This window comes from Rana temporaria, chromosome 6, assembly GCF_905171775.1.
Source record: "Rana temporaria chromosome 6, aRanTem1.1, whole genome shotgun sequence".
Lineage (NCBI taxonomy): Eukaryota > Metazoa > Chordata > Amphibia > Anura > Ranidae > Rana > Rana temporaria.
This window is the reverse complement of record NC_053494.1, coordinates 38306243-38320137: the sequence shown is the minus strand read 5'-3', so window position 1 is coordinate 38320137 and position 13895 is coordinate 38306243. Positions and strand designations below refer to the sequence as shown.

The 13895-nt window shown below is 39.4% G+C and overlaps 1 protein-coding gene across 1 annotated transcript in view; it reads right to left on the bottom strand.

The window, feature by feature from the left end:
- Nucleotides 1-324: 324 nt before the first annotated feature.
- The window catches only part of LOC120943399 (QRFP-like peptide receptor), a 53301-nt gene continuing 39730 nt past the window's right edge, over nt 325-13895 (bottom strand). Inside the window, exon 2 of the mRNA XM_040356679.1 lies at nt 325-2234. Within this exon, the coding sequence (XP_040212613.1) occupies nt 791-2092 (1302 nt within the window). The 5' untranslated portion in view covers nt 2093-2234 and the 3' untranslated portion in view covers nt 325-790. The remainder of the gene's footprint in view (nt 2235-13895) is intronic.

Below are 13895 nucleotides of genomic sequence, written 5' to 3'. Positions count from 1 at the left end.
TCCGTCGGACATGTCCGATGGTCAGTATGACTCATCGGACATGTCCGCTGGCCTGAGAACCAGTGCATGACGTCGAAGTGATTTGACGCATGCGTGGAAGTATTGAACTTCCGGGTTCGGGCACGTCGCCGCGTCATCGCTGCCATCACGTCTGTCCGCGGGGATTTTGGTTTGATGGTGTGTACAACCATCAGACCAAAATCTCCGAGCGGACATGTCCGATGAAAACGGTCCGCGGATCGTTTTCATCGGACAGGTCCGCTCGTCTGTACGCGCCCTTAGAGGCGCTTCTCTTCTGTTTTATACTCTATAGCTTCTGCTGGATTTTGCTTCTAATCCACTTTTGGAGGCTTCCATTTGTGGATGGACATTTTATGGTTACACAACTTAAATTGCTGTAATCTCTTTATATGAACTATAAACTGAAGGACCTATGAATAAATGGTTGTGGAACGAATCATTTGAGTTTCCATTATTTATTATGGGAAAATTTTCTTTGATTTACAAGTGCTTTGGATTACAAGCATGTTTCCGGGATGAATTATGTTCGCAATCCAAGGTTTTACTGTATTGACTTATGTTCAATTTTACACTGTCTCTGACAAAATTTGAGTGGAGCAATAGCACTCACACTAAGTGAAATAAAATATTTAAAGCAGTCAAAATCTATTGACAATCACATCTGTCTGGTTGGGTCATAGATCTATAATGCAAATGAAAGTCATTAGCGGAATCTTTTGTACAATCTATCTTTACAAAGTGAATGATCAGTGTTCCATCATATTAGCCTCTAGGACAATGGGTGGCTGGTCAGAGCAGGAGTTTCACACACACTGATCACCGGGTAGCAACTTTCACAGTTCTCCCCCATTGACAAGGGGCAGTTCAGTTTGGACCTTTTGGTGGAATGTAAGGAGTTTTTGTAGGACAGAAGCTTAGGGATTGATGTTGGAGAGTTATCAGAAAAGGAGAAACTAAACAGCGAAACCATCCTGTTGTGGTATATGCTCTTCATCTGTTTGGCTGACCGATAAAGGTCTCCCACAAAACAATAACAAATTGGATTGAGGCTGGAGTTGGTGAGTCCAAGCCACTGAGCAAAAGGTCTCAGCTGAAGGATCCATGGTGATGGAGTATCATCTTGAGTTGGTTTTGGGATGCTAAAATCAATCCATATGTCCATCATATAGACAGGAAGCCATGAAATGGCGAAAAGCGACACCAATGAAACCACCATTTTGGCAATCTTCTTTCTGATCTTAAGTCGGGAAACTGGCAAAGATTGGTTCCTGGAGTCACAGTCCTTAAAATTTCCAGAAGAGCTCCACAGTTTACGTATTGTGAAGAAACAAATAAATAAGTTGAAAAGGACAGGTAAGCAGTACAAGCAGCAGAACAAAAGGAAGTTGTAGGCCTGTTTGAACATAACATGTGGCCAGATCTCTCTACAGATTGGGAACACTAAAGAAGGCAAAGCTGGATCTATTTCAATATCTTCCTTTTTATTCATGAATATGAGAGGCGAGCAAATACTGGAGGATATTACCCACACCACAACAATGGTGCCATATATTTTCCTTTGGGTAAAAAACGATCTGGCATTCAGTGGATTGTGTACATTATAATACCTGTTTACGCTTATAACTGTGAGACTAAGCACACTGGCTGAAACAGATACGGCCTGAATGAAGGGTACTGCTCTACAGAGGAAGTCACCATATACCCAGGCTTTGTAGATCAAGTTCCCAACTGTAATGGGCATGCAGATGCAAACCACCATGAGGTCACAAATCGCCAGATTAATCAGAAGGCTTCTGGTGGCACTCAGACTGGATGTCCTACCAGTTCTTTTCCTTGTCAGCACTTTAATAGACATTATATTTCCGATAATGCCCACCACAAAGGAAAGGATATACATGGCAGTAAGGCTGATGGTTACAGGTTCTTTATCAAAGAGGAACAGCATTTTCTCCAACTCATCCATATCAAGCTCTTTGCTGTCATTTCCAAACATTGGCATGGACAGATTAGCCTTTATAAAAAAGTCTAGTTTGGAAAAGTTATACATTGGAGAGCCAGAAGAGGAATTCATAGTTTCCTCTAGGCGGAAAAACAGCACGCTGATAATTTTAGCTGTAGGTTTAATTGGGACAGTTTGGCATCCCCTCCTGCAATTCTTCTCTCTTTTGCTGGTATATATTGGCTTTGCATGATGCGAGTGAAAATGTCCAACACTGAAAAAGAAAATGCAATAAATATAGATTAGAAAAGATTTCTTCCCTAAATAAATGAGCAACAAAATATGTACAAGATACATCAAAATAAACAAATGAAGTTACAGTAAAACCTTGGTTTGACAGCGTTTTGCAAGACAAGCAACATTTTTTAATACATTTTGATTTGATATAAAAGCAATGTCTTGATATACAAGTAGTGTAATGTCACAACTGAGTATAAAAGAGAAGAGAGGCACCTCTAAAGCCCTGTACACACGATCGGATATATTATGGAATCTAATCTGATGGATTTTTTTGTCGAATATCCGATGAAGCTGACTTTCATCAGTCTTGCCTACACACCATCGGTCAAAAATCCAACCGGTGACGTAAAACACTATGATGTGCTGAGAAAAATGAAGTTCAATGCTTCCGAGCATGCGTCGACTTGATTCTGAGCATGCATGGATTTTTGACCAATGGACCAATGGACTCAACACAAAATTTTAAAATCAATAATAATAATATGCGCTGAGTATTAACTTCTGTGATGTGAACCGAAACCACAAACCATTGGTGATTCAAATTCAGTACATGTGTATAAAAATAATTAGTCCAAATGCATGCTACTGGGCATGCAACTACAATACACCTCCTGAGTGCAAGTGCTGTGTACTGGCTTGAAAGATAAGTATGGGGTGATCAAATTCTACAGACTCCAAGCTGATTTGCTTCACATGTGAGTATCAGATCTTCCACAGTTGTGCAGCTCATGTGAAAAACAGAGAGACAAAAAGAGAAATCCTCATTGTGCAGATAACACACAACCATATGGAAACCATTTTGACAAGCTTGAGATAGGTCACACTCACGAATCCACCGATTAATATCAGCAAACAAACAATCCTCATTTGGCTGCTCAGCATACGATGTGTCTCTTCATTCGGATGTGCAATCTGTCCCGTTCGTAGCTCTTCCCCCACGCGTTACATCACTAGACACGTGACTTAATCATGGGTAACCATGATGAGTTACCCATGATTAAGTCACGTGTCTAGTGATGTAACGCGTGGGGGAAGAGCTACGAACGGGACACCAGTAACAGTGTCTTATCCCACACTATGGCCCGGATTCTCGTAGAGCGGCGCATCTTTCTGCCGGCGTAGCGCATCTCATATGCGCTACGCCAACGTAACATAAAGAACAGTATTCACAAAGCACTCGCTCCCTACGTTGCGCCAGCATAACGTAAATTATCCGGCGTAAGCCCGCCTAATTCAAAGTAGGTGCACAGTGGGCATGCTCCATTTAAATGAACCGTGACCCCATGCAAATGATGGTCCGAACGAACGGTGCATGCGCGCGCATGCTTAGAATCACGTCGACGATACTCCCTAAGATACGACGGCTCAATGCCTACGACGTTAACGTAACCTACGCCCAGCCCCATTCACGTACTACTACGTAAACGACGTAAAATACGACGGCTGTTCCGTTGTTCATACCTTTGCATGGGATGCGCCTCCTATAGGTGGAATAACTTTACGCCGCACGTACGCCTTACGTAAATGGCGTATACTACTGCGACAGGCGCAAGTACGTTCGTGAATCGGCGTATCTCGGTCATTTGCATATTCAACACGTAAATCAATGGAAGCGCCCCTTGCGGCCAGCGTAAATATGCGCCCATGCTCCGACGGCGTAGGAAACTTACGTCGGTCGGATGAAGCCACATTTCAGGCGTATCTTGCATTAAGAATCAGGCGCATAGATACGACGGCGCATCTGTGCACTTACGCGGCGTATATAGAGATACGTCGGCGCAAGTGTTTCAAGAATCCGGGCCATAGTTGTCAACCTGAAACTCCATTGGGGTAATGTTATGTGGTCATCTTAGTGTAGATCCAAAATGTGTTCAGTTCTTTATTTAATAAGGTCAAGGTCAGTACAATACAGTTCAGTAACCCACAGTAACCAATCATTAAGTCCGGCCATACATGGGTTGAATTCCAAAAGAATTTTCTTTTGAAAACCTTATCTTATGCCGTGTACACACGATCAGAATTTCCGACAACAAATGTTCGATGTGAGCTTGTTGTCGGAAAATCCGACCGTGTGTATCCTCCATCGGACATTTGCTGTCGGAATTTCCGACAACAAATGTTTGAGAGCTGGTTCTCAATTTTTTTGCTGTCGGAACTTCCAATCGTCTGTAGCCAATTCCGACGCACAAAAATCCTACGCATGCTCAGAATCATTGAACTTAATTTTTACAATTTACAATTTTTTTACACTTTCGATCGTCTGGATGCAATTCCGATGCACAAAAATCCTACGCATGCTCTGAATCAATTTGACGCATGCTCGGAATCATTGAACTTAATTTTTCTCGGCTCGTTGTAGTGTTGTACGTGACCGCGTTCTTGACGTTTGGAATTTCAGACAACATTTGTGTGACCGTGTGTATGCAACACAAGTTTGAGCCAACATCCCGTCGGAAAAAAATCCACAGTTTTGTTGTCGGAATGTCCGATCGTGTGTACGATGCATCAGAATCCTCATTTGAATTTCTCACTATTAGTGGGCCGCCGCAATGGCCGATTTTGTGTGTGGCCATGGAATTTGAGTGATTGGGCATGTTGGAAATTTTTTGAAAAACAAACAATTTTCTAATCAATGATGGAGGAATCGTGTGAGAAATATAATTGAAAACAAAATGCACATTTTTTTCCGGAAAGAAAAGAAAATTCCTGGCCACGAAAATTATTTTCTGTAGCAACAGAAGGTGAAATTGAAGGCTTGGTTGGTCAAATTTTGACATCAATAGTGGCGTCATCGGATCACAAAACACACAAAATTTTTGATTTTTGAAAGAAAATGAGTTCGGAATTCGACCCATGCATAACTATTTTTCTTTCTCTGTATGCTCAAATGATCACAGGTAAAATGTAATGAGTTTTTTTCAGAGCTAGTTAACTTTGTACATCATCATTACTCCCTACCTTATCAAAGCCCAGCTGAAGCCATTTTTACATTTTGTATTATGCAGTTAGGCTGCAGAGCACGTAAAAAATGTGTTTTTTAGTACGTGCTAAAGGTGATTTCAAGATATTTTAAACTACGTTGACCTGGCAGCATGCTGGAGGCTCTCTGGCACAGTTGTCCAATCTCCAAAAAACAACCCTCTTGAAATGTGTGATTGATTTGAGCACCATGCAGGGGGCATGTTAAACTGCTGGAGGCCTAAACTGTTGTGCCTTGTGTAAGACTAGCAGTCTGGAAAATCAATGTGCTGTTACCGAAGGGCACTATAATATAACTTGAAAACACTTTGAACACCAAAAATTACATATTCTTTACTTGTTAAGCAGCCTGACTGCATAACAAAAACAAATAGCTTTAATTGGGCGTTATGTTCACTCAAGTGCATCTGAAGCCATCACTGTACGCAACTTTGGTACAATTATCATTGGGCTTGAAGGATATGAAAGAGCTTGTACATGGATATGTGAATAGGATATGAGAATAGGATATGAAAATAGGATATGAAAATAGGATATGTACTAAACACTGTTTACAGCGTCGATTATTCTCCGTTCCCACCACACAATATAGAATTTGTCATAAAGATGACTAAAGGTGAATTGAAAAACAAAATATTGAAACTCACAAGCATTCTCATAGATACACAAAATAATTATTATTGCAGTTTGGTCCTCATGGATACAACACCCTTCATTACCAACAGCAAACTATACCTCCCTGTAGGTGGTGCACCTTGGAGGGGCACATGCAGATATGCCCTTGTGTCTTTGCCCCTTCTTCCTATCCCCCCAACCCCTCTGTCTTTTCTCTCGCAATCTTCCCACTTAGGGCTCTTTCACCGTTAGCCCGTTTGGCTCAGCGGGGATTCCTCCGTTAATCCCCGCTGAGCTTTCGGCTGACAGGGCAGTCCCCGCACACAGTGCAGAGACCGCCCTGTCGCCCCTCCGCTCTCCCCTATGGGGAATCGGATAAATACGGACCGTCTGTCCGTATTCATCCGATCCGATCCGTCAGACGGAAGAAAAATAGGGTTTTCTTCCGTCTGAAAAACCGGATCCTGACGGAGGCTGGTGATTACGGATGTTAGCGGATGCTCCATCCGCTAACGGGCGTGATCCCATAGGGAACCATTGTAAGTCCGTAAACGGACTTATGAAAAGCGGACCGTTCGTCCGCTGGTGTGAAAGGGCCCTTATGCTCTCTCCCTACCCCCTTTTGTAACCATTCTACTGAATTCTCCTCTTTATTCTCTTGTTGATGGGGGATTTTTTCCAATTCCCTTTTTGAAATAGAACACGTTCATTCATTTGCCCTTAACTCACATCGCCACTTGTTTTGCCAGAAGCCTAACACCCCCTCAAAACACAAAATGTGTGATCTTTTCTTACTAATGCGAAATTACCTTTTACCTTTAACTTGGATGTGACATACTTTGTTAACACTTTGTAATACTGACATATACAGTGGGGATCGAAAGTTTGGGCACCCCAGGTAAAAAATTGTATTAATGTGCATAACGAAGCCAAGGAAAAATTGAAATATCTCCAAAAGGCATCAATTTACACATTAGACATTCTTATAGTATGTCAAAAAAGGTAGATTTTATTTCCATCATTTACACTTTAAAAATTACAGAAATCAAAAAAATGGCGTCTACAAAGGTTTGGGCACCCTACAGAATTTATAGCACGCACTGCCCCCTTTGCAAAGCTGAGACCTGCCAGTGTCATGGATTGTTCTCAATCATTGTCTGGGAAGACCAGGTGATGTCAATCTCAAAGGTTTTAAATGCCCAGACTCATCTGACCTTGCCCCAACAATCAGCACCATGGGTTCTTCTAAGCAGTTGTCTAGAAAACTGAAACTGAAAATAGTTGACGCTCACAAAGCTGGAAAAGGCTATAAGAAGATAGCAAAGCATTTTCAGATGTCAATATCCTCTGTTCGGAATGTAATTAAAAAATTGCAGTCATCAGGAACAGTGGAAGTTAAAGCAAGATCTGGAAGACCAAGAAAAATATCAGACAGAACAGCTCGCAGGATTGTGAGAAAAGCAATTTAAAACCCACGTTTGACTGCACGATCCCTCCAGAAAGATCTGGCAGACACTGGAGTTGTGGTACACTATTCCACTATAAAGAGATACTTGTACAAATATGGTCTTCATGGAAGCGTCATCAGAAGAAAACCTCTTCTACGTCCAAACCACAAAAATCAGTGTTTGAACTTTGCAAATGAACATATAGACAAGCCTGATGCATTTTGGAAACAAGTTCTGTGGACCGATGAGGTTAAAATATAACTTTTTGACCGGAATGAGCAAAGGTACGTTTGGAGAAGAAAGGGCACAGAATTTAATGAAAATTACCTCTGTCCAACTGTTAAGCATGGGGTGGATCAATCATGCTTTGGGGTTGTTTTGCAGCCAGTGGCACAGGGAACATTTCACGAGTAGAAGGAAAAATGGATTCAATAGAATTTCAGCAAATTTTGGATGGTAACTTGATGCCATCTGTGAAAAAGCTGAAGTTAAAGAGAGGATGGCTTCTACAAATGGATAATGATCCTAAACTCACCTCAAAATCTACGGGGGATTATATCAAGAGGCGTAAACTGAAGGTTTTGCCATGGCCTTCACAATCTCTTAACCTCAACATAATTGAAAATCTATGGATAGACCTTAAAAGAGCAGTGCGTGACAGACAGCCCAGAGATCTCAAATAACTGGAAGACTTTTGTAAGGAAGAATGGGCAAAGATACCTCAAACAAGAATTGAAATACTCTTGGCTGGCTACAAAAAGCGTTTACAAGCTGTGATACTTGCCAAAGGGGGCAGTACAAGATATTAACTCTGCAGGGTGCCCAAACTTTTTCAGACACCATTTTTTTGTTTTCTGTAATCTTGAAAGTGTAAATGATGGAAATAAAATCAAACTTTTTTTGACATATTATAAGAATGTCTAATCTGTAATTTGATGCCTTTTGGAGATTTGTCCATCTTTCCTTGGCTTCGTTATGCACATTAATACAAGTTTTTACCTGGGGTGCCCAAACTTTCGATCCCCACTGTAATCACACACATAGGTTGGACTTGATGGACTTGGGTCTTTTTTTAACCTCACCTACTATGTAACTATGTAACACTTTTCAACCCAGACCCAAATTCTGCATCCAGGGCATATTACTTACTTTATGTAACTTTTTTTTTCCATTTTAAGTATTTGAATATGGCCCTGTATTGTTCACTATCAATGTAGTGTTAATGGATAACCACAGATGGACTTGTATGGATGGACTTGTATAACCACCCATTCTATTACATCAGTTGATGTTCTTAAAACCCTTTAAAAATCTATTGGAAGTGAAAGACAAAACCTTGTGTATATTCTGTTAGCCATCTGTGGCCTACAAATGTATCATTAATAGTTAGATGAATTCACTGTGTGGCTCTTGTTATTAAGGCCAATGTCAAAATGCATTAATATGACATCCTGAAGTGATGGAATCCTTTTAGTATGCATACAGTAGACATGTGCATTAGTTTTCGTCCGAATGCATTTTCGTCCGAATTTCTGGTATTTTTGTTATCGTTTTAACAAACGAAAACGAACGCACAGAATCTGAAATCCGAAAGATCCGACATAAAAAAGTGCTTTATTTTTGTTTTCGTTGCTACAACAGTTCAATATAGATAGGAGATTTGACATGACGCTGACAATAGCAATCTGTGTCTATCGAATCTGCAGTCGAATGTGCCTAGCCTAACTCTATTAGTCCAAGATTATTCTACATAGAGAGGAAAGATTTGACATTTTAGAGAGAAAAGATTTGACATTTTAGAGAGAAAAGATTCGACATTCTAGAGACAGTGTTGGGGTAGACCATTCGACATGAACAACGAAGATTCGACAAAGCAGCGAAAAACATACAAGCATTGAATCTGTCATTGAAGGCTTATGGTGTCTGTCGAAAGTTCTAAGAAGATTCGACAAGCAGCTAAACTGTACGACGCCGCAATCATACATTTCCGGTCAAATGCTCCACCCATTGGTTATAGAAGAATTTGAATGTTGGTTGAATAGTAATAATAATTTATAAATATAATTATTACTAGTGTCATACAACATTAGAATTCTTCTATAGCTTGTAGGCGGAATATTTGACCGGAAATGTACAATTGCGGCGTCATACAGTTTAGCTGCTCCATCGAATCTTCTTAGAACATTCCACAGACACCATAAGCCTTCATTGACAGATTCAATCATAATTAATTCGGATTTTCAGACGAATGCATTTTTTAACGAAACAAAATAAAAAAAACAAATTATGAGAGTAACTAAATAAATGTATTTTTCAGACGAAAACGAAATTCCGAAGTTCAATGCTTCCAAGCATGCGTCGACTTGATTCTGAGCATGCATGGATTTTTAACCAATGGTTTTGCCTACTAACGATCGTTTTTTTTACCATAGGTTAGGAATCCATCGGTTAAATTTAAAGCAAGTTGGCTATGGGGCCCACACACGATTGGTTTTGACCGATGAAAACGGTCCATCAGACCGTTGTCCTCTGTTTAACCGATCGTGTGTACGAGGCCTTACTGGAGCCGTTGGTAGTGGCAGAGGCGATCGGGTCCTCATACTGGCTTGGTATGGAGACGAGTGAGGGGTGACCCCACCCGTCTCCATACCATTGCATGCAGGAAGCGGCGTCAAAACATCACTTCCATCTAATGCTCTTAAAGTGACATTCTTTTTCAAATGATATTTAATCGTATACATTTTTTATTGCATTTTAGTGTAAATATGTGATCTGAGGTTTTTTTGACCCCAGATCTCATATTTAAGAGGACCTGTCATGCTTTTTTCTATTACAAGGGATGTTAACATTCCTTGTAATAGGAATAAAAGTGACAGAATTTTTTTTTAAAGAACAGTGTAAAAATAAAAAAATAAAAGGTAAAAAGGTAAAATAAATAAGATTTTTTTTTCAAAGTAGTCATTCCTCATAATTGAGGTTCTCCAGTCTCCATATTAATTTAGTTGTCTTTCTCTGGACTCTCTCCAGCTCCAGCAAATCCTTTCTGAGAATTTTTTTTAACGTGCCCCGTCCTTGCATACGTGAGCAGCGCCTGCATATGAAAACGGTGTTCAAACCACACATGTGAGGTATCACCATGATTGTTAGAGCGAGAGCAATAATTCTAGCCCTAGAGCTCCTCTGTAACTCAAAGCATGCAACCTGTAGATATTTTTGAACGTCACCTATGGAGATTTTTAAGGGTAAAAGTTTATCGGAATTCCACGAGCGGGCGCAATTTTTAAGCATGAGATGTTGGGTATCAATTTACTCAGCATAACATTATCTTTCACAATATAAAAATAAATAGGCTAACTTTACTGTTGTCCTTTTTTTTATTTAAACATTTGTAATTTTTTCCAAAAAAAATGTGCTTGCAAGACTGTTGCACAAATACGGTGTGACAGAAAGTATTGCAATGACTGCCATTCTATACTCTAGGGTGTTAGGGAAAATATATATATATATATATATATATATATATATATATATATATATATATATATATATATATATATAATGTTTGGGGGTTCTAAGTAATTTTCTAGCAAAAAAAAAATGTTTTTAACTTGTAAACGCCAAATCTCAGAAAGAGACTTAATGAGACTTAAATGGTTAAATGCTACCCAGCATTTAGAACCCCATATAGTACACTGATACCTGTAACTCCGTAAGTCACCAATGGTAATAAATAAATGCTAATACATTTTAAAATGTGAAATAAAATATTAAATGAATATAAATACATATTCAGTGATTTGGAACATTGTAATTACTTTTGCAATTAACCATAATACACATTCATACAGAATTCTATTTACGAATATGTGACTGGAATATGCTCCATATGAATGAAGGAAAAAGAGAAATGATGAAAACTTTCTGAATTTTCATTGAGAAAAAACTAAATTTAAAAGAGGCATAAGAAACCTCAGCCATGAGAAAAGATTAGCTAAACTCAATTTATTCTCCCCTGAAAAAGGTGATTAAGGGTGGATATTATCACCATATCTAAATACATAAATGGTCCATGTAGTGAACTTGGTGCTATGTTATTTACTTTAAGGTCAAGGGAGCACCATTTGAGATTAGAGGAAAAGAGGTTTAACCACATATGGAAAGGTTTCCTTCAGGAACTAGTTCAGAATATAATTGGCTATTAACATTTACAAGTAATAATACCAGATATTTTTGTTCTAGGGAATATCCAGTGGCCCCAGGGCATGGGGAAGGAATTGTTTTTCCCTGATGGAGTAAATTGGACCATGGTTTAAGTTTTTTTGCCTTCCTCTGGTACAACTGTGGGCATAGGGTTCTGTATATGGAGGTATTAAATGTATTTATTCATTTTTTATTTTGTCTGAACCAGATGGACTTGTGCCTTTTTTCAACTTGACCAACTATGTAACTAACTATGTAACATCTATTTAACTTGTATATATGTATTTTTATTTGCTCCTTGATTTTCAAGGTGCAATGCAATATCATTTTTTTTAAGACAGCACAGAACATCCAGCCTTACTGGATCAGGAATTATATTTTTGGTTAAATGTAATACGTTATTCACCTAGAAGAAGCACTTAATGTAATGCTGCCTTTAGTGCTAAACCCCATGCCATCTAGAAGCTCCTCATCATAACAGCACAAATCCTTTACACAGTAGAGAGAAATGAATCAAAGTGGCTGAATGACCAGTAAGATGGGTGAGCAGAAGGAACATTACAAATGTGTCACAGAGATCATAGCCTTTACTGCTTACAGGGGTCCTTTTTCATCAAATACACTAGAAAGCTCCCAATTCCATGGCTGATGCTGAACCTCATTTCATGTCACTTCTATCGAATGTAATTTTTTTTTCAATAAGCAGGATACTTCCCAAACTGTTAACTCGTTGAGAGCAAGAGAATCCTTCTGGCGGAGGCTGTCTTTTTTATGTTTTCGGGATGCATAGGTATTTGTTAGTATATACTCTTCAGCTCTAGCGCACAAAACCACTTCACCCTGGACAGGCATTTAAGAGCATCATCTTTCTGTGGGGTGGTGTATTGATCAGAAATAGTTCTCCAGTTAAGTGTTCTGTAGTCAATACACATCCTTAAGAAGCCATTCTTCTTCGTCACTACCTCTATGGGAAAGGCATAAGGTCTTTGTAACTCATGAATGACGCCTGTTTGTTTCAGCTCTGCAAATTGTTCAAGCAGGTCTTCCAGATCGACCAACAGATTCTGTCAAGCTCTTTCTCTAAAGGGTTTGTCTTCCTGAAGGCAAATTCCGTGCTGAGCACTTTTTTATTTGCATTCTACATCAAATTCATTTTTGAAGATCATCTGGATTAATTTGTCTGATCAGCATTCGTAACCTCAATAGAGAGTCAGTAATGTTGCAGACACTGACAGGAATCTTCCCATGAATTTGTCGCAAGGTCCAAGTCAACTACTACTACTTCATTCAGGTATCAACTCCCCCTCTGTATCCTTTCCCCCGAGAATTAGCTTCAAGGACAACAAAGGGCCCTATTTGATCCCAGTTGAACTTGACTGAAGCTTGTAGACACGCCAAAACGGAGCATGCGCAGTAGGTCCAGCGCGGGAGCGCGCCTAATTTAAATGGCACACGCCCCTTTGAATTACGCGGGCTTACGCCAGAGGCCGCCGGCGTAAGTTTTCATGCAAGTGCTTGGTGAATCAGGCACTTGCGATGAAAACTTGCGGCGGTGTAACGTATCTACGATACGTTACACCGCCGCAGTTCTATGTGAATCTGGGCCTATAGGCCTCTCAATCTAATGTCAATCTAATGTAGATAGTTTGTAAACTATTTGAGGGGAAGAGATAAGGGACCATTTTCAAGAATTTGTTGATGAAAACAGTATAATTAGTAGTAATCAGCACAGGTTTACAAAAGGTCGTTCTAGTCAAACCTACCTATTAACATTCTACGAGGAAGTGAGCTGCCAGCTGGACAAAGGTACGCTGGTGGATGTGGTATATCTGGATTTTGCAAAAGTATTTGATACCCCACAAATGCTTAATCTATAAGCTAAGGTCTGTAGACATGGACCATAGGGTATGTACCTGGATAGAAAACTGGCTACGGGTCATGTCCAAAGGGTTGTGATTTATTACTAATTTCTCTTTCCTGTAATTGAAAATTGGGAAGTGCTGGGAGTCACTGTTCTGGCTCCTTCACTTTACTGTTTGTAAATGCCAGCATTAGCTACTGAGCTATGTGAATAGAAAGCTTCTCTTAGCAGATGAGCTGAGGCTGGACAGGTAAATTAAAAAAAGAAGACAATTTTTGTTGGTTGGATATAAACATAGGCAACATTCATATGTAATATTTAGGATTTACCTGGCAGAAATATAAAAAAAAAAAAAAGTAAAAACAGAAATATTTGTTAATAATTACAGTATATATTTAAAATTGAAATATTAAAAAAATATATTTTTACCACTAAGAATCATACAAAATCGTTAAAATATATGCAAAACCACTATGCAAAAACTCTTTGTTGCATTAGCAAATTATTGTAGCTTAATTGTATTAAACTACAC